At 38.7% G+C, this 22,341-nt stretch overlaps 1 protein-coding gene across 1 annotated transcript in view; it reads right to left on the bottom strand.

The window, feature by feature from the left end:
• The window catches only part of LOC149289892 (monofunctional C1-tetrahydrofolate synthase, mitochondrial-like), an 85,855-nt gene that overhangs the window by 45,451 nt on the left and 18,063 nt on the right, over positions 1-22,341 (bottom strand). Inside the window, exons 13-20 of the mRNA XM_089490149.1 lie at positions 19,696-19,742; positions 16,479-16,586; positions 16,086-16,160; positions 14,533-14,635; positions 13,511-13,587; positions 11,656-11,796; positions 9,426-9,494; positions 6,977-7,088 (exon numbers count right to left, since the gene is read on the bottom strand). Of these exons, the coding sequence (XP_089346275.1) occupies positions 6,977-7,088; positions 9,426-9,494; positions 11,656-11,796; positions 13,511-13,587; positions 14,533-14,635; positions 16,086-16,160; positions 16,479-16,586; positions 19,696-19,742 (732 nt within the window). The remainder of the gene's footprint in view (positions 1-6,976; positions 7,089-9,425; positions 9,495-11,655; positions 11,797-13,510; positions 13,588-14,532; positions 14,636-16,085; positions 16,161-16,478; positions 16,587-19,695; positions 19,743-22,341) is intronic.

Below are 22,341 nucleotides of genomic sequence, written 5' to 3'. Positions count from 1 at the left end.
ACGGTGTTATGCTCCACTCAATTATCCTGATGCCGAGACAAAACACCGATCAGCCATAACATTATGACCACCTGCCTAATATCGTGTAGGTCCCCTTTTTGCTGCCAGAATAGCCCTGACCCATCGAGACACAGACTTCACTAGTCCTTTGAAGGTGTGCCGTAGTACCTGGCACTGAGACGTTAGCAGCAGACCCTTTAAGTCCTGTATGTTGCAAGGTAGGGCCTCCATGGATGCATCCTGGTGCCGTGTGTTCCACAGCACACGCACCCAGGGAAAAGAACTTTCAAAAGACCTGCGTAACAAGGTAATGGAACTTTATAAAGATAAAAAAAAGGTTATAAAAAGATAAGCAAAGCCTTGAAAATGCCAGTCAGTACTGTTCAATCAATTAAGAAGTGGGACATTTGGGGTCTCTTAATACCAAGCCAAGGTCATGTAGACCAAGAAAGATTTTAGCCACAACTGCCAAAAGAATTGTTCGGGATACAAAGTAAAACCAACAGGTAACCTCAGGAGAAATACAGGCTGCTCTGGAAAAAGACTGTGTGGTTGTTTCAAGGAGCATGATACAACAATACTTCGAAAAAAATGAGCTGCATGGTTGAATTGCCAGAAGGAAGTCCTTACTGCACCTATGCCACAAAAAACCAGTTACAATATACCCGACAGCACCTTGACACGCCTCACAGCTTCTGGCAGACTGTAATTTGGAGTGACGAGACCAAAATAGAGCTTTATTGTCACAACGATAAGCACTATATTTGGAGAGGGGTCAACAAGGCCTATAGCAAAAATACCATCTCCGCTGTAAAGCATGGTGGTGTCTCACTGATGTTTGGGGGGTGGGGTTCACAGGGAATCTTGTGAAAACTGATGGCAAGATGAATGTATCATGTTATCAGAAAATATTGGCAGGCAACTTGCATTATTCCGCACAAAAGCTGCACTTGGGACGCTCTTGGACTTTCTAGCACGACAATGACCATAAGCCCAGTTGACCCTCCAGTGGTTACAGCAGAAAAAGTTGAAGGGTCTGGAGTGGCCATCACAGTCTCCTCACCTTAATAGCCATACTGGGGAGATCTCAAACGTGCAGTTCATGCAAGATGACCAAACACTTTGCATGACCTGGAGGCATTTTGCCATGAAGAATGGGCAGCTATACCACCTGCAAGAATTTAGGGCCTCAGACAACTATATAAAACTACAAAAAGACTGCACACAGTATTAAGAACTAAGGATATGCAGACTTTTGAACAGGGGTCATTTTATTTTATTTGCTGCCATGTTTCACTTTATGATTCTGTTATAACCTACAGTTGAATATGAATTCCATAAGAAATAAAAGAAATGTGTTTTTCCTTAAAAATTAGGCATGCACCAATACATCGGTGACCAAAATAAAAAAATAAAAAAACACCCGACAATAATCGTCCGCAGGGGCCAGGCTGCTTACCTGTGCGTTGCTCTGTGCGAGTAGCGTCTCTTATACTATCCAGGAGAAGCAGGAACCCAGCAGAGTCACGTGAATGCAAGTCACATGAATCTGCTCCGTTCCTTCTCCCCCCCGGCAAATGAGCGCTCTGAACAGTTCAGGTAAGGGGTTGGGGGAGGTTGTATGAGCAAGTATGCCTGATTAAGGGAAATAATTAGTATCTGAATGAATGAGTATATGAATGAATGGGTGTGTGATAGCATAGATGTGTAAGTGGGGGGGGGGTAGCATGGCATAGGGAGCCTGTAATCACACTACTATCATGCCAAGATTCCAGCATGTACTGACTGCCTGGGCATGATAAGAGTGTGATTACTATTAGCATTTATATATATATAAAATATTGTTTATAGATTTTTTGGTCCAATTTTGGTGTGAACCACACCTTTATTAAAAGTAACACACCAAAATTGGACCGAAAAATGTAATAACAATATTAATATATAACAGCAATCTGGGTATGATAGGAGTGTGATTGCTGTTAGTCATATATATAAATAAGGTTATTGATTTTTTTTTTTTTTATATAAAGGTGGGGTCATTTTTGGTTTTGGCCATGTGAATCCTGAATTTTCAGTCCACATTTTCATTTCGGTGCATCCCTATTAAAAATGGTACACATAATCACCAATTCTCCAAGGGTATGCAAACTTTTGATCACAATTGTATATCCCACTTACTGACAGGTGCCATGACAACAAGATTATCAGCATCATTCACTTCACCTGTCAGTGATCATGTTATGACTCATCGGTGTATATAAAATGCTAAATTGAATGGTTTATTTAAGCTTTATACACAAAAGATTGTAGGGTATGCAGGGTTTGGAGCGTAGCGCAGTGAGACACCAGATATGCAATAGAGGCAAACAGGCAATATCAGGAATATCAGCAAGTTTATTCCACAGAATAGAAAAAGGCATAAACTGTACCGTGTAGCAATCCTGAGGTCAAGGGTAGGAGAAGTATATCAAAGTCCATAAGCAAGCCGAGATCAAGGGTAGGAGAAGTATATCAAAGTCCATAAACTAGCCGAGGTCATAAGTCCAGTAAATCCAATAAAGGGGTATCAGCAAACAGGTTCAAAAACGGGTATCAGCAAACAGGTTCAAAAACGGGTATCAGCAAACAGGTAGGTAGAGACTTGAACAATCAAGTAATGAGGTCTAGAATCTGTGGGTTTAAATAGCCCTCTAGAAATCAACTCCTCCCCACCAATAACAGAGACCCATCCCTCCTCAGTATGTCCAAATGGAGTAGTGACTGTCAATCACTACTCGTCCCGCCCCTAACCAGGACTCTCATCAGTGGAGGCCCAGGCCACGCCTCCCCGCCATCACTCCACGTGTGGCGTTTCTCCTGTGCGGCATTCGCCGCACTGGAGTCCGGGGATGCGGCCTACCGTACAACGAAGCCGCGTGGTACGCGGACGAAGTGTCGGACGTTCCGCGACTCCATCGGGTGGAGACCTTTGCTGCCGCCGGGGGAGTGAGGTAAGACCCTGACAAAGATAAACTATTTAAACCATTTAATAATGTGATCATTACTTATGTTCCTGAGAAAGGCAGTTAGAAGAAGAAAGCATTTACCTAATTTCATTTATAAACACCCTTTATTCTGTTTATATATACACAGTACTGTGCAAAAGTTGTATGCAGGTGTGAAAAAAAAAAAGCAAAAATGCTTTCAAAAATACACGTTAATCGTTTATTTCATCATTTAACAAAACGCAATAAGAAAAAAAAAAAAAAACAACAACGTTTGATGTGACCACTCTAACTTCAAAACAGCATCAATTCTTCTAGGTACACTTTCACAAAGTCAGGGATTTGGTAGGCATATAGTTAGGTCTATGATTAAACTATTATACCAAACAGCCAAACTCACTAACACAGTGGGTTTGCTGAAGCCAGTTTAATGCTACAAGTCATACACCATGGCAAGACTAAACTCAACGACAAAACACAAGGTACTGCAAAATACTGTATCAGCAAGGTCTTTCCCAGGCAGAAACATCATATTTGTTTGTGAGTGCAACTGCAAACTATTTAAATTAGCATTTATACACTTTACACTACATTTTATTTTTTCCTTACATGTACCTGCGCCCCAATTATTTGTTCATCTGTAAAGCAGACAGAGGTTTCCAGATGTTCTGTCCAAGCTCTTTTGAAGAAGCACAAAGAAACTGGTAAGGCTGAGAACTGTAGGCGCAGTCAGTGATCAGCCAAGGAAACTTAGTGCAGCAGATTAATGACAGATCAAGCTTACTTCACAATTTGAAGATGTACAGTAGTGGCATTAGTTCTGCGTTGGCAGGAAAGAGTGGGAGATGTCTGTTCAGAGGTGGTCTTCAAGGAAGACTTGTGGCCAAAACGCCATACCTCGGATGTGGAAACAAGGCCAAGCGGGTCAACTATGTACAAAAACACAGGAACAGGGTGCAGACAAAGGGCAACAGGTGCTCTGGACTGATGAGTGAAAATGTAAAATTTGGCTGTAGCAGAAGGCTGCCACTGAGGTCTCCTAAATCAACAGAATGACTGTGGTTTGTTCCTGCCAAGTTCCTTAAGAAACTGTGTGCAAGTGTACCTGTAAACATAGATTTGATTTAAATATTTCATCTGTTCACTTACTTTGCATTTTGTTAAAATTATAAAAATATCTTTTAAAGTATAACTATTAACATTATTGTTGGAGGCACTCTTAGTTTACAGCATTTCACACAGTACTGTGTTTTGGGACTTGTAATTTTTATTTTTACTCACTGTCAAACCCTTCTCATGGCACATAATTAGCAGAGGACAACTGTGTTATGTCCTTCTCGGATGTTTTGCATGTTCCTTCAATGTGAATATAAACCCTACCTGCCTGCATGAAACTTAGCAAAGCTAAGGTCTGCTAGAGCTACCACTACATGAAGTCTAAGGAGGCGTAGATGGAACCCTTATGAAGCGCAAAGCCAGAATTTTCAGCCATGAACATGGTGTGACCAGATAGTTTAGCGGGGTCATTGCATTGTTGTGTATTTCAAATACTGGTATTTTAACTGTTTCTACGCACACATTTTACCACCAGCCTTTATCAAAGTTTGCTGTGGTATTGTTTTGTGTGTTTGTCTCCCACACACATACTACATTAGGTATGAGTGTACAGCTCCTGGTATATGCAACAGCCAAACACCACAATATCTGTTCAGCAAACATCTCACAGTGATAACCCCCATGAATGGGTTTGTCAAGTTATTTGGGAGGTAAGAGGCCACCTTTGCAAAGTGTTCATCTTTTTGAAATTTCAACATCTGGTCAGTCTGCCTCATGTCCTATTTTTGGCACATCATTGAAACCAGTCAATTTGATTTACCCATCAAATCATATATTTCTTAAAACTAAACACCCAATGGGCATTCAGAATGCAAGAATTTTTGTGAATATATAGAGCTAATTTTAGGACTTATCCAATATTAGCCAATACAATACAGCAGAAAATCCAACCTCCCTCCAGGCAGGACACAAATAAGATGCCTGTAAGGAGACAAATGTTTAAATTCCTAGACAAGAAGGAAAAAGAACACAGAGATTTTGGTCCCAAACTACAACTGAGGTATGGTATTTTGTAATATTCAAAATCTATTCTAGACAAGAACCTATACATAATTTGTTTATTATTTGTAAATATGGATGGCCAGTTATTAATAATTTGCTCGTATTTATTCATCAGTCATTACATTCTGCAGAATATTGCAAAAGTAACACAACGTGAAATATAATATTAAACAACCTTTACACGTTTAATATATTTTTGCAAAAAACATCAATGTTTAAGGTAGAGACATCACTGCTGTCTTTAGCCTTACTCTGGTGGGTATAACTACCTTTAAAGGATGCAAAGAGCTGAAAGTTAAAGACAAAGGAATTATATAGTAGTATACAAGCCTCGGAGAGTCCATGAAGCTTTCTATCAGCACCAAAATGTTGTCACGCAGTCAGCAATTTACATTCATAGGTAGTGGAAAAATATTAACAAGGGGCCTACAGTTCAAAGTGAGAAGAAAAACAGAAATGTATGGTATGATTGGAATGTTTTTTTCATTACCCCTGCACTGTATCTTTAATATGAAGTATGTCTGAATTCCTTCTTATACAGCTCACATAAATAATAATGGTAACTAAAGGCTTGTATATAAAAAACATACTATCATTTAAGATAACAAAACTTAAGTTTTCATAAGAAATGCTAAGAAATGTAAAAAAAACATATTTATGTTTTAAGGACGTCACAGGAAGAACTTTGCTGCATATATCCTCGTGAATATAACATTTACTCTTTGACTGTTGACATAACTTTAGTAAGAAAAGTCAAGAATGGGAGCACACCCAAAAAGTCAGGTGACTACAAGCAAAAAAAAACAAAATGAAAGATAATAGAAACAATACATCAATATTTGTAATTTTCAACGCTTCTGATCATATCACCTGCCAGGAAGAAGCACCAACAGTCCAGTGAAAGACAAATCCTCTATTTAGGAATAGGGGCAAAGGTCACCTTTATATTTATTGAAATGATAAAGGGAATTTGATACCAAGCATGGGACCGCACAGAAGACAGGATGTTTATATTGAACAACATAGCAGGAGGACTGACAGAATGAAGGACAGTGACTTGATGAAAGTCTAGACCCCCTAGCATGATGGAGGGAGGAGATGAGCTACAGTTAAAACATGTGTTGCCTTGTATCTGGATTTTGCTTTACCTCTGAACTTCACCTTTTTAAAGAAAATACTTATCATTCCAACAATATCAAGATCTATAGCCCACCCTGGTTTTATTTTCATCTTTCCCTTTACATTGCAGTTGAATCCCTTTAATGTCATGCCAGTCCAAAGCAAAGCCTGCAAGTCCACTGTGTACTACAGGTGGTCACACAAGCCACCGTTAAGAAAAGGTGACCCCTCAGCACAAAATTATTAAAATAAACTATCTGGAGTTGGGGCTGGGTTGGAGAATACCACAAATCTACTTCCCACCAACAAAAGCACATCTCAAAGTTAAAATGTAGGTAACTTCTAAAGACCAAAGAAATAATCACCTAGGAGCAAGCATTCAGGGTCTTGTGAAGAATTGTCACAGGTTAGGTCATTATGACTTTAAATGTACATTTTATCAGACATGACTTACATATTCAAATGCCTGAGTGAGCATTGAGTGTTATTCAAATGCCTGAGTGAAGTAAAACTTATTAAAGAACATATGACACAATATACAAGAGACTGTAATGAGCATGCATGATCATGTATGTTTGCAGAAAGCCAACCTCTCACCCCAGAGCATGAATCTAACCTGGGTTATATTCAAGTTAACCCACTTTTGACAAATATATAAGAACATCATATACTATGCCAGTAGTAAACTCCACATTAACTATTTCCCAGCTATATGCATTACAGGCTACACTTAAGCAGCTCATGATTCAACTTACCAACATAGCCATTCTCCCCAACCAGCTTCAGGGCAAGCTTGTCAGCCAACACAGAAGAACTACCATGTGCGATGTTGGCAAATGGTCCGGCATGAACAAACACTGGTGTACCCTGTGAAGAAGAGCCACAAAACATGTAGGGCAGGCTTTTACATGAGAGATCTATATAAACTGAACAAAAAACTTTAATGCCAACATCTGTCAAATCCAGCTGTTCTTAAATGGTATCATACATTTTTTCTAAAAAGTTGTCCTAATTTAGTTCAATACCACTGATGACCTAAATAAGTGAATTGGTAAAGACATGTTACAATGATTACGGTATAAGACCACTAGAATTTAAGAAATAACAAAGCATGTATCATAAGACGTAGACATCTGGCCTGAGCAGAAATGGCTTTTTATGCTTCAACATTGGCTTACCACTTGAGTTGGGCTAGAACAGTGAGGAGAACATTGGCCTAACAAAGTCTGTAGCTTTTGAAACAAAAAGAAAAAACATGCAACTGCATATAGCAGGGAAACAGAATAAAGTGATTCATAAAAATAGGTAAAGATTGTGATGTGAAGGAGGAGTTCACGGATAGGATTTTTAGACAAGGAAAGCTTCCTCATACGGTTTTAGGTTTTATTATATTAACAATATATTAACCACCACATTGTGATGTATGTTGGTGTTTTGCATCGAAAGGACAAAGCTTTGCTCCTCTTAGTACCATATATTGGTTCATCAAGCAGAAAACACCAAAGAGAATGATAGATATAAATTACATAGAAGGAAACAAAAAGAAAAACAGAAGTAAACAAGGAAGGACATGGATAGGTTCTAAGATGCTGCATTTTAATGGAATCTCTGTAAGCAGAAGCCTTGTAAATGTGACTTAAAGATTAAAAGGACAATTAGCATGAAATTAATGGAAACGATCAACACTTTCATTCAACAGGCTCAATACTTTGGGGACGTAATACCTAAATCTGTTGCTCTTAACATCTAAAGTATTTCCAGCTCTTTTTCCTCTTTACTGTCAAGCCATGTCAAGCTCACGGCAGTGACCTCTTAGTGATCTATTATGTTATCTTTAGAAATGTTCCCCAAAACGCAGAAGTGTCACATTTAAGCTCTGCCGACTGAATGGCAATCTTCAGTGGCTGATAACCGAACACGCACACACACACACACACACAACACTTTCACCATAAGACAGTAAGGCTGGAGGCATCAAACCAGGAAAATTCATAGTCCTATCCCCAATCCAAAAACAAAAGCAGGAAGGAAATGTACTGTGTATCAAATTCAAAGAGAATCTGCCAAGAGACAGCTGCCATCAATGTGTCAGCAAGTTTGAAGAAAAAAAACAAAACAAAAAGTGGGAACGTGAAGAACGTCATCAGCTAAACATTCAGAAATCAAAGGTGCACAACTTACAGGGTCATACATATTCTATAACTAAAGAAAATCTACTACAAAGAATAACACGGGTGGGTTATTCACTAATATGGGGGTTTACACCTCACATATGCCAATTTGAAATATTTCAACTTACTGTGAAAATATTAATATGCTATAGTAAAAAGATCACCTTTCAAACGTTGCTGAAATATTGATTAAAAAAGCGACACTCCTGTTCAAATAAAATGCACATTGAAGCTCATTTTGCATGGGCGCCGATGCATTTTACTGCATGCAAAAATCAGTGAATGCATCATTTTGCAATTGTAAGTAAGCTAGAAAGCGAGACTTCTGTCTCAGTTGACTTCTCCCCCAAAGGCCTCTCTTACGGACGCTTCCTCACATGCGCTGCAGTGCTTACTATGAAAAGAAGAGAGTTGCAGCAGCCAATTGCAGCATTTCGTTTCCATTCATGCAATTGACTTGTTTTTGCATGTTTTTACCGTTGGTTTAAAAAAGGCGTGCTGCAGCACTTAGTTGTGCAGGACTTTCAGGAGAGACAGCCACTGATGCACTCTTTTTTGTTAAAGAAACAAGAAAAACAGACTATTTTTCTCTTCCCATTTCTGCTTATGCTGCGTGCTCAGTGTTATGTTTAATTTTGGGCCAGTCATATGACAACAGATTGCCTTTAATAAGCAACAGCAAAACATGCTCGAGACAGCAGATGCAAATCAACTGACCCATCCAATCTCCCCTCTTACCTAAAACATCATACTTGGTATTTTCAATTTATTTATTTATATTTTTAGTAGTCCTACCACAACTTACCCTTCGTTTTCCTCCTTTAAAGCGTCCTTATAATTGTAAGATATTTTGCTCTTAGATGACCATACCTAGCGGCACAAGACTTGAGGGCAGGCAAGAACCATTTTGCAATCTGCCCATTTTTTCCTATGGACACTTTAACGTTATCCCATCTTTTTTGAAAAATCAGTTTTTAGAAGAGGTGAGGTCATAGACAAGCAATTTACTTATTTCTTCAATAACTGAACTTACCTCCAATGTCTGCATCAGGGTTGGTTTGATTGCATCCTTCATGAGTACTGCCAAGGCACCGGTTATACCCTATAAGTACAGCAAGGGATAGTGATAAATAAGACTATTCGCTGATTAGTAAGTCACATTTCTGGGAAAGCGTCATGAATGATAGCTCAAATAATATGGTGCAGACTATGAAATCACTTCGCTATTCATCACAACACTCATGTTTTATCACAAACTATAACAAATACGATTATGTTTCATCATTGTCACTAAAGAATTGACAACTCATTTAAAAAAAAAAATAAATATAAAAAAAAAAGTATATGATACCTTGAAAAAAGCTTTTTACCGAGTTAATATTAAATAACTCAGGCTGTGATAGATGTATTGTCCTATGTTCATAGCAAATATGCTTGCCAATTAACCCTATTCACCTTCTGAAAGATCACCTTCCTCCTGCTGCACTAGCCAAGAAATAGTTTTCAACATATCCGTGCCATCATGGCTACCATGAATATTCGTCATAACATTTTATATTCAGGGTTATTTTAAGTGAATTATTTGCATAACTAATACAATAGGTTTGTTATTTCTCAAAAATATTTCCCCAATAAAGAAGAAAAACAAATCACGGACATTTCCCATGCAAACAGATAGCAAAAATCTTTTAGACCCACTGGTTAATTAATCAAGTAAGCCTGTATTTCCTGCACATTTTCTCTGACCCGGCAAAGTCACCAATACCTAAAATCATGCAATGGCAATCTAAACAGATGAGCCATTGCCAACCACAAAAACTTTGTTATTGTTCCGCAAGAAACAAACCACACACGTGTAAAGTTTCAGGCCGTGTGTGGATTGAGCCGATGGCATGAGCTTGACATACATTTCCAATGAATAGCTGGCCACTGGATTGCATTCAAGACTCCCCAATACATTTCTCAAACACTAGAGAGTTTCATTGTAAACAGATCACATACCACCTGGATAAAATATGGACGTGATTAAGGAGGGGTACGGGGAGTTGAAAGTATTTTTTTTCTTTTTCTTCTCTTTTTTTTTTTTTTTTAACAATGCGTACATTTCACATTGCTTTACCTGTCAACAGTAGAAGAGTGGAAGATATAAATTGTAACCGATGGTGCTGGCATAAGATCCGAAAAACACATTCTATGAATTCATGGGCCTCTTTCAAAGGGAGTCGTATTCTTTGTGCAATCACTGAGCACTGCCATGTGTACCCTTCAACACGTTGACATAGGTGACACTGATGTATAAGCAGCGCAAACGCTTGCCTACGACCTCCTCTTTGATGTAAGGTTGGAAGAACGGTTGTTTTCTCAAGTGTTAGACCCATACATGCAAACTGAGTTTCGCCCGGAGACCCCGGGTGAAGCACTGCTTTTCCGGGTCACGGTGTTGTGGCACGCCCCACTACCCTGCCCACTTCCCCAATAAAGATGGCATGTGTCCCCCACTACTTTGGTGGCGCCGCCCATCGATCTGGACAGGACCGCCCACATCAATGGGACCTCCTACCCGCATCCCACAAGTGGGGGGGGGGGGGGAAGCACCAGGTAGCCAGAAAGTTCCCAGGTATGGTATGGTACATTTTATTGATTAAGATAGGCATTTCCATTGTTCAAGGTTAATTAAAAAAATACTTCTTAAATTAAAAGCCATTTTTTTTTTAATTAAACATACAGCTACAAATGCAAGTGATATATATAAAAAAAAAAACAACTATTGGTTAACTTCTTTTAGCGTAAAATTGCATTAGTCAGAGAAAGCAAGGTGGCAGCTGCCAGTCAAGTTCATGTTATATTAATACAGCCTGCACAGAAACGTAATATTTAGTGTTTATTAGAGGAAAAGAATTTGATTTTTTTTTTTAAGTTAATGTTGAAAAAGAGCAGAGCTTTTCTGTGGTGTATAATGGAGCCATATCCATTTCATCCCAAATTTTCATATCATTTATTATAAAAAGCAAAATATGAGAAATATTCTTAAATACAGATAAACTTACAATTATGTATTTGGCCTTTCCCAGAGCCAATGATTTATCTATGTTAAAGCCAAGAATTTTTTTTTTCCATAAAAGTACTATTTTCCCAAGTACTAAATGTTACTGCAGCAGAGGTATGCATCAGATTGCTCCAACACTCCATTACTTAAACATATCAGGAAAAGCCAGATCACAGGCGCTTATAATATAAACGATAGAACAGGAAATGAAACTTACCAAATCTTCAGCCGTCACGGGCTGACCTTTTTTGTCGCAGGCCACCACCATTCGCCCCAGCCGCTCTTTCATGTCCTGCAGGCTGTCTGTTAACGCGAGGATGGCCATAATCTCACTCGCGACGGCAATGTCAAACTGGGCCTATGAGCGCGAGAGAAGAAAGCAGCCTTTATGTAGCTTTGTCCATCGCTTATACCGGGTAATGAAGAAAACCTGACTTCAAAAGCATTCATTTCATACTTTCAAGAGTTATTAATCAGAGCAGATGCACGTCTGGTCATCAAGCTCCTATGCATTGCATGCGTCCAGGACATGCTCAGATGAGCCCACTGGGTGGTTTTAATATAATCTACCTGTGCTAAAGGCAGTATAATGAATTTATGGTCAAATGGATATGTCCTAAATACAATATGACATACAATCTTAAGATACAGAAATATAGAATTTGATGGCAGAGAGGAACCATTGGACCCATGTAGTTTGGTCCAGATGTTTTTAATTACTTTCCCGATGTAAAGACAAACCTTAATCGACCCTTGGTCTCATCTCTGATTCAGCCATAAGCCTATCTCATACAATTTTAAAATGCCTCATTATAGCACATATTACCAAACTCCAAATGGTTTATAAAAAAAAAAAAAAAAAATCAACAACCTGTGTTGGGGTATAATTCTAGTCATAATTCCAGGAAGCCTGGTGTGAGTAAATACCTATTTCTGGTTTACCGCATTACCTTGGCCCATTTCCTGACTCTCCTAGCTCTTTGCTTACCTTCTACCATAATCTGCACACATAAAGCTCTATTTTATCAAACCTCTCATTAATTATAGAAAACGTTGACGGTTTGTAGATCGACTCCAAGGAATGCAACCAAGGTCAAAAAGTAGAAATGCGTGCTAAAAAAAAAAAAATTACAAAAAATCACTTCTCATAGGAGTTGCTTAGAACATTACTCGTTGTCAATGATAGTAGGTGCCCCATCCACTCACATCAGTATGGAGAGGTTCCTGTCCATGATTCCCCTTCCCAAGTGGTGAAGGTGCATGCGCTGTGAGAGGTTGTAACGTCAGCATTATATATTTATATAATAGTGAGCATTGTGGTTTTTAGATCATAGTACAAAAAAAAAAAAAAAGACCAAAAAAACTTTGTCATGGATGGCCATCTACTTGTAGAGGACTTAGATGTCATGTTTAAAAAGGGTCCCAATATCCCCTTTGTTATAATACAAAAAACGCACGTCTGTACATTTATATGTAGTATATAATTTTGATAAATGTCAGTTGCATTATTTTTGATCTATATAATTTTATTATTCCACGTAAAAATGTATTGTGATGAGTAACAAAAATTAATTAACAGCATAATGACAGGTGCAATCACAAAAAGGTCATTTTCTTTTGGTCACAGAGTCAATGAAATGAAACCACAGCATTCACAAAATTCTTCTTTACCGGACAGACTAAAACAGACCTGATATGAAAACTGGAAAACTCGCAGAAACTCAGGGAACCAAATTATATCTTTTGCAAACCAAGAACCCCACAGAGTAAAACCGTTCCTTTTTCCCCCCAAGACTTAACCAGTTTGCTTAACAGATCCCAGTCCCTCCCAGCAAATGCACAGGCATTAGAGGCACACATTACCTTACTTATAAACTAAATAGCCCCACCAAAAAAATGACATTAACGTAAATCATAAAGAAGATTTTAACAGACAAAGTTAGTTTCCCGTCTAAAATTAAGGTTTAATCATAAAAAGATTTATATATGAAATATTAACTGGATGTGAAATCAGTCCAAAGTATAAAAAGGAAAACAAAACACAAAGTCTGTTTCTAGGCCAGATTACATACCTGTCTAGCAAACCCCTTTTCAGTATTTGCTTGGCCAACCGTGATCTTTCGAAGAAACCGGTCATTTGTGTCCAACACTGTTAAAAAGAAAAATAAAGTAAAGTAGTCAACAAATGAATAGACAAAAAAGACATACTTTGTAGCTACTTAAAAGGAGATTAAGGTCCAGGTAACTAGTTGCAAGACTAAAATGTTCTCCTTTCAAAAAAAATAGGTGGTCTCCAAACTTTGTCTGTCTGGCTCTGCAGTGTGCAAATCTTTGTGACTCCTGATCCCAAAGGCCACAACTAGTTACGGAAACCAATGTTTAAGCGCTACCAGTTATGTAGGATATAGCATTTATTCCATTTTTTTTTTTTAAATATCTGTTTTTTTTAATATGATACCTGGACCTTTAAAAGTTCATGGGGATCGGCTTGAAAACCACCGGTGATAATTCTGAATTACCGCAACCCTTAGATTGCTGCCATAAGGTTATTCTGTTCATGATATTACATGCATGAGACTAGTATTTTGTGGAGTTGTGTTGAGCTAGCCATGGCAACCTACATTCTCCTCACGCAGAATTTATTTTATCTCTAATTAAATAAAGGTGTATTTTTACACTATCGGAACTACTGTGAGTCTATCCTGACGTACATACGAGAACAAGGTGCGCTGACACATCACTCCCCTTTTCCTTTGTATGTCTGTACTTTGACGGTGGTGAACACTGTTGGCAGCCATACTCCGAGGCTGACCAAGACTGCGTTTGTCTTACATTTGGGAAGAGCATTCCAGGTGACTGACCCACTCGAATCTATGCTAGTCATCCTAGAAAGCTGCAGGTCAATCCAAATATTGTGCCCGATACGAGAAGATGCTTGTACATATTCAGAATGAGGAGGGAAGAGGCCTTTCCTGGTGGCCCAGGCCAGGCATTATCCTCAACACAAACCCAAGACAGAGCCCTCATCTCTCTATTTTAGCAAAATTTTGTAAGAAAGGATCACGTGCATTTAGTATTAATCTCCACGCCATACCTCTTTGCCAGGTTATGGTAGACGGATCCATATCAAGACGTACAAATGTACTAACTTCTTCCTCTGTCAGTGTTCGAGGATCAGTCTTATTTATACCCAACCTCTAAAGAGAACAATGGAGAGAAAAAAGCTAATTAAAATTAGTTACAAACCTCCTATAAAAGCTCTTTAGGAGCTTTCAAGCACAGCGTATGGTTGGAAACACAGAGCACAGTCATTTTGTTATCTTTACATGTATACAGTTTGTTTGTTTTCTGCAATATCACTTTAGGTCATTGGTTCTCACAGTGTTTGTTCTGTGGCTGCTGATGCCACCATGACCATGTTCTAGTCGCTCCACAGCTCTGATGGCTGAACATAAATAGTTACATAATTTTGTTATTCTACCACTTCATTCTGTGACTCTACATAATCCCAATGGATGGTGCAGGCTGGGGGCCCCAGGTGGCAAACTTTGCTTTAGATCGCAATGGTTTTAAACGTGGAACTCGCTTAAGCCCCACGCTTTTCCAGCCCCAGCTTTATAACGACAGCGATGGATAATACTGGAAAACATATAGGATATTGTTTGCACCTACATTTTCCCTAGACAAACAATATTTTAGAATACATTCGCCACACCAAGCATTACTACATAACATATTAATGTTCAATTATAAATGAACAAGTTATGGACAGAACTACTGGAACTCTTGCAGGATATCTACTATGGTTACAATTTAAAAGCCTATTTGTTAAAAATCCAAATTCATGAGGTCAGTTTTAAAGATAATTGAAAACACACTGCAAAAATATTTTTTCTTTTCCTTGTTCCCAGGTATAAAGAAGAAAAATGGCCAGTCAGCACGTAACACACCCATGAAAGGATTCCTAATTATCCAGCTAATGTATTGTCGTCAAAAGGAACCCAAGGGTTTAGGGTGCACTGCCATCTAGTGGCCGATTAAGAACATCACTCAGTTATTCTATGCATACAATGTCGACATGCAATTTATATTGTTGGGACAGAAAAATACTTAAATTCTGAAGATCTCTATTTATGTTAGATCAAACATTTCCGGATCAATAAAATTGTCCACTTTACATCATTGTTGAAGGCTATACCTCCACGGAATCTGACCATTCACATTACAAGCTCACTTTAACAGTATAAGCTATGCTGCTTTACAGACCTGTGCTTCTGTGATTTTACCACTGGTTTACATTTAAGAACGTACTACAGAATTGTAACTGCAGCATACAGTGTTTTGATGCTTTACCATGAACGCATCTCAGTCTGCTTTGGATCTTATGTTCCCGTATAGTCCGAATTCACACACCTAAGCACAACCTAGGTATATCAATGAATGGAGGAATGTTAACAGAACCACTTGTTACCATCTCCTCTAAGCAGACACCTCATTTAGCAGAGGTATTACTTGACTAGTTCTAGAGTCTTTGTAAAGATCTGATCTATGAAACAAGTTCTCCGGAGCTCCCTAGTGTCCTCTTACGTGGATTTGGGGGAAATAAAAAAACCAAACAAAAAAAAAAACAAAGAATCAGACACTTACCTTTAAACGAGCAATCTGTATTGGGGAGAAGGCTCTAACTCCATTAATTGATGGAACAAGGCGATTATATAAAGCCTGAAACATGTAAACAAAATACATATAAAAGGTCTGATAGCTGAAAAACCCGGAGTATAAAAAAAGGCCAACAATCTACGAAGGAATTAGGGATATGCGTAGGATGGCGATTTACAGGTCAAATGTTAACATCTACAACCTCTAGCAGGTAAAACCCCGTTCTGTACCTCCTGGGTAGGAGCATAATCCCAGAGCTACAATCTAAACTTTTAATATCCTTTTTATACTAGTTAGAAAAGTGTCAAATCAAATACTAACATCAGTTTAAGTATCCAGCTACATTTACGAAAGACACCCCATTTCTGCCGCAATATTCACCTTATCACTCTGAGTGTTTTCATGAAGAATTCGGGCATCAATAGCAGCTGCCAGCAAGTTATTGGCTGCAGTGATGGCGTGAATGTCCCCGGTCAAATGAAGGTTGAACTGCAAAATGAAAGAGAAATTGGAAGTGTGTGGTAGATGAATGGAACACCCTCCTATCAGGGAAGGTAGAGGCTAACACGGTGAGGGAATTCAAAGATGCCATCTCGGGATCCAAGACAAGACCAAGGACTGATTAAGGTCTGAGCCTCTACATCAGGGACAATGGTGCGAATTGTTATTTTCTGCCATTAAATTCTATGTTTTTGCAAAGTTTGTATATAAGTTGATTCCTTATACACAATGGTAACATCCTTACAAATGATATACTACACAGTTATGGAGTTAATTATGATAAGACAGCATGGGTTTTTCAGTGCCGGAAGCATTATCCCGGTGTCCTAACTTAGAAAAATTAGCTCAAGCAAATGGAGACAGGAGATGTTCCCACGCTAACTGGAGGCAAATGGTCCTGTAACCCGCTTTAACCTCTCATCAAGTCTTGGAATATTAATTGCCACTAAATATGTGCTTCTTTCAGCACATTCATCTTTTCCGATTTTTTCTGAACGCAGAAATGTAGCCACCACATGTCTAGGGGTCGCTCTTTATCAGTTAGATAGATGTAAGCTGTAAAATGTTATTTTGGAGAAGATATACGCAACGTTCCTTCAAAACTTAGCAACTGCAAGCTAGCAGCTCTCTACAGATTTAGATGGAGTTCACCATCGGGTGATAAGGAATAGGACTTGTATGGTTCGGTACAGTTGCACTCAGCCGAATAATCACTTCAGTTTCTAAATTTTATCTAATAAGGGTCAGCTTGGAAGTAAACGGATACTTTAGTTTATGGACTAAACCAGGTGCATCTGGAGACGCTTTTAGATGAACTGAAATACTACATCTTACCAACCGTCCTGTGCATTAAGGAGAGCTAACTCAACTGAGCTTTTACTGCAGGAAGCCACAACCATAATAGATACATTTATGGAAACTTAACCAATTCAGTCCTTTTTACAGGAGAAATTACACACTGTTTAATTTACTGAGAATTTGTGAGTGCATTGCAACTCATACAGTTGAAGGTACGAGCCTTCAAGAGGGCCATTTGCCCTCTTGACGGCTCATACCTTAAATGAGAACTGGGGCCCAACACAGTTTTTAACTGATTGGGTAATTCAATAAAAAGTACCCATAGCTTGTGTTTTTTCTTTTCCAATTAGCACAATTGAATTGGAGATATTTAGCTGAAAAGGATTTATCTCTGGGAAAGCAGAGAACAGAAAATGACTTAAATAGAATATCTAATCAAATTTCCTGTCCTGAAGTTGCCTCTTTTCTCATCATCCATCCTTTCGGAAACAGGAAACATCTTTCTACATAATATATACATGAGATTACATTATATCACACATACAATAATATGGGTGGGTGTGTGAAATACGCGTTACCCACTCCATTTAGTATATTATATAGATCTGTCAACAACAGAGCAAATGAGTACAGAATCGTTTACTGCAATTTATTGCTAACAAAATATCTAAGCTATTAAAATATTTTACTGTATAATATTGATATCAAAACACTCTATATGGATGTTAACATTTGTTTGCTAAGGCTGAATATTTTTTATTTATTTTTTTACATACAGAACGTCAAATATAAAAATTTTAATTATATTATATTATATATTTTACTGTGGCAGTGCTCGCCAGTGTAACAAAAAATGTACTGATTAATGTCCCTGTGTATAAAAAAAACCCCACACTGCTGTATTTTGTCTGATAAATGGTGCATGACATTGTTTCCCATGTATGATAAACAAATCCTAGAAAAACATCACTAAAGTTTATGTTGGCAGAGCACACAATATCTCAAAGTTTCACACAAGAAGAAAAATCTAACATTGCGGCTTGGTGACTTTTCACCTTAATTTTAAACTCGATTTAAAAGACGATTAGGCATGGGCTATTTACCACCATGTACAGCACCTGTGGCTTTTACTACAGAGCCAGGATAAAGCTGTTAGATTTATTTTAGAATCTTGTGACAATAACTATGAACAAGTAATACTTGGACAGTTTGACAATAACGTAGAGGGTATGGGGGGGTAGGGCAATTTTCAGGCTAAGATGGATGGTTCTACCTTAAAGCTACTGTCCTGAGCTGGACCAGTGAGGCTGATGCCAACCAGCATGCACCCAATACTACTCCCGTAGAGAAAGCAGCATGCAGATATGTCGGAGAGGGAATTTCAACATGCATGAGGAACAGCCAGAGAATTTCAACATGCATGAAATAGGCATAAAGCTATGCAAATCTGAGACAAGATCAAGGACCGATCAGGAAAAATCATCAGACTAGATGGGCCAATTGGTTCTTATCTGCCATCACTCCCCATGGTTCTAAGGGCAAAGTAAGCTTAGTGGCACTTTAAATGAGATTTCCCACCATTTATACCGTCAGCAGGGACAGGCAAGGAAGGAAATTGTTCATGGCGGACATTTTGAAAGTTACTGGACACTGAAGGACACAATATTTCACAGAAGCAGACTGTGAAGAGACACATATATGCACTTGCCCATACACACCCTTGCCCTCAAACACACACATTTACGCTTGCACTCGCACGCAAACATACACCTTCCCTAACAGACATATGCTTACTTGACCTAACATACAAACTGTCCTCCACAAAAACACTTTCAAACACACTCTCTTCTTCTCTACATCTTCTCCTCCTCCTCATTTTCTTCCTACCATTTGCTTTAATCTCTGGTGCCCTTGTGGCGGGAGCACAAGGTCTGTCCCTACAGACTTCTGTTTCAGTGCACCCTTGTGCGTATCTGCAGTGCCGAGCGTCTGTGTATGAATCACATCCCGGCGCTCAGCATCAATAGCCAAAGCACAGCATGGGGGACCACTGAAACCGAAGTCTGTTGGAACACAATTATTTTGCAACGTTTTATGAGTTCAATATAAAACAGATACTTCTTACAACCGCAGAACATAAACAGAAAGTACATAAAAACATGGTGGGAGTTCCCCCTTTAAAATGCTTTATATAGATTTCCTAAAGCACAACAGAACATGGTCTAATCACGGTCTCATTGGATACGTAATTCTTCCAAAGTTAGATGTTTGGGTTTTTTTGTTTGTTTGTTTTTTATACCTCTTCCATTGGAATTACTTGAGCATATCCACCACCTGCTGCTCCACCTGCAAAGAAAAGTATTAAATATTTAAAAAAGGAAAGATCATATAAGTATGTTAAGCCACGATCTGTAAAACAGTTCCTATATAAACTGAAAGAGTACATTTTTAATATTTTGTTATTTTGCTCATTCATATAGTTTAATAAACTCTAGTAAGGTGTACAGAAGTACAGTTTCAGGGATAGGTAAACAAAATATATCTAACAAATAAAACTACTTTACAAGGAACCCCTTTTTGAAGTACCCGGAACACAGGTAAAGCCTTCAAATCAGACTAATCAACATATCAAGGTTAAATTAGTCTTCCATAGACTGAACTCCTGGGATCAATTAATATTCATAGCGCCAATATATGGAAAATGTAAAGTTTACTGCATCCAGAAAATGTCTTCAAAATTTTTTAAATTAAAAATATAATGTAACAAGGAAAAATTAGTACATTGTGTGTGTGTGTGTGTGTGTGTGTGTGTTAAATATATTATATACCGTATTTGCTCGATTATAAGACGACCCTGATTATAAGACGACCCCCCAAAATCTGAATATTAACTTAGGAAAAAAAGAAAAAGCCTGAATATAAGACGACCCTAAAGGAAAAAAGTTTTACCAGTAAATGTTAATTCATGTAAACTATTTTTTTAAATAAAAGCTATGATTGAGAAAAATATTTTTTTTGTTTTTATTTCCTTGTATTTTCCAACCTGTCCCCCAGTTACGCACATCTGCCCCCAGGCTTGCCACACCAATATGGCACTGTGGCCCATGATATGCCTTTTAACCCTCTATATGCCACTGTGCCCCATGGTATGCCTTTTGACCCCCTATGTGCCACTATGCCTCCAGAAATGCCTTATACCCCTATATCCCATTCTGGCATTTAGGGGGTTAAAATGCATATTATGGGGCAGAGTGGCATATAGGGAGGTATAAGGCATTCCAGGAGGCAGTGGCATTAAGGGAGTTAAAAGGCATTGTATAGAGCACTCTATAAGGCATTTCAGGAGGCAGAGTGCTCTATTAAATGCCCCCTTAACGCCACTCTGCTTCCTGAAATGCCTTATAACTCCCTATATGCCACTCTGCCCCATAATATGCCTTTTAACCCCCTAAGTGCCAGAGTGGCATATAGGGGTATAAGGCATTCCAGAAATGCCCTATGTCCCCCATTTAACACACACACGCACACACACTTACCGGTGCTTCCAAATTCCTGCTGTATTGCCGGGGCAGCGGGTTGACGTCTCCTTCCGCTGCAGCCGGAAGGAGGTGGAGTTGGCAGCGGGGGGTTGTCTGCGTCCGTCGCGGATACCTTTCCCGGCTGTCAGAGATCAGAGTTCCGGCACCTGTGCGGGGAACTCTGATTTCTGACAGTCGGGGAAGGTATCCGCGACGGACGCAGACAACCCCCGCTGCTAGCCACACCTCCTTCCGGCTGCAGCGGACGTTGTCTACGCGGATCGCGTAGACGTCAACCCGCTGCCCCGGCAATACAGCAGGAAGCACCGGTAAGTAAGTGGGGGGGGGGGGAGACAGGAGGATCCAGGTCCCCTGCAGCGGTGCGGGGGATCTGGATCTTAGTCTCATAATCAGACCTCTATTTGAGGTCTGATTAGAAGACGACCCCGATTAGAAGACGAGGGGTATTTTTCAGAGCATTTGCTCTGAAAAAAACCTCGTCTTATAATCGAGCAAATACGGTACATACATACATAGATAGGGGTTAAGGAGAATGATAGAAACTGATAAGGTATAGCCCTCAGCAATAGTTTTGGAATGTTAGTCCAATAAAAGAGGTATTATTTTAAATTGTTGTACTCATTTTTCGTCAATTTACACTACTGGACTAAACAGCTACAAATAAAAAAAATAAAAAAAATAAAATATATATATATATATATATTATATATATATATATATATATGAGTTTCACATATGTTATTCATTGGAGAAAGACAAAGCACTAAAAACAGCAGTATTCCAATAAGATATTTTAGAAAAGAAATGCAGCGCACTGACACAATGCTGACCTGTGACTCACAAAGATGAGTGTTTCTCCTGACATACGTGCTTAGGGGGCTCTCGGACCAACTCAATCATCTTCTCCAAGGAAGACAATAATTCACACAATATGTGTAAACAATGTGTGATCATGGGCTCTTAAATTGTGGCTCAACATCAAACTCTGAGAGCATGCCGACATCTCACTGCAAAATGCAGTTTTTGCTTTAGACTTGAAGAGCCTACATAATATCCCAGGTTTCTGTAGAATCATCAGTTATTGCGGAACATGAAATACACTGTAGGGGACAATAATCCTGAATGGGGGGGGCAGTTTTCAAATATACCATTTACCTACAAGGCTTATAAATGGCTCCTCATGGCAGCTCAAAGGGCAAAATATTTAGATCTTGTGGTTATATCCCCAAACAGCTTTTTTTCTTTAAAATAAATAAAATTTCCCTAAATATTGTATGCATCTACCCTAAAATACCTGGTGATTTAATACTTGATTTTGTAAGCATTTGGTGCTGCCTATAAGCACGATAATTTAAAAAAAATTAACAGGAAGAGTATTCATATCCAGTGACGCTTGTAAAATAAAT

This window comes from Sceloporus occidentalis, unplaced genomic scaffold (assembly GCF_023333645.1).
Source record: "Sceloporus occidentalis isolate IW3139 unplaced genomic scaffold, rSceOcc1.0.p SCAF_42, whole genome shotgun sequence".
NCBI classification, from domain to species: domain Eukaryota; kingdom Metazoa; phylum Chordata; class Lepidosauria; order Squamata; family Phrynosomatidae; genus Sceloporus; species Sceloporus occidentalis.
Note: the sequence above shows the minus strand (reverse complement) of the source record. Positions and strands in the feature narration are given on the sequence as shown.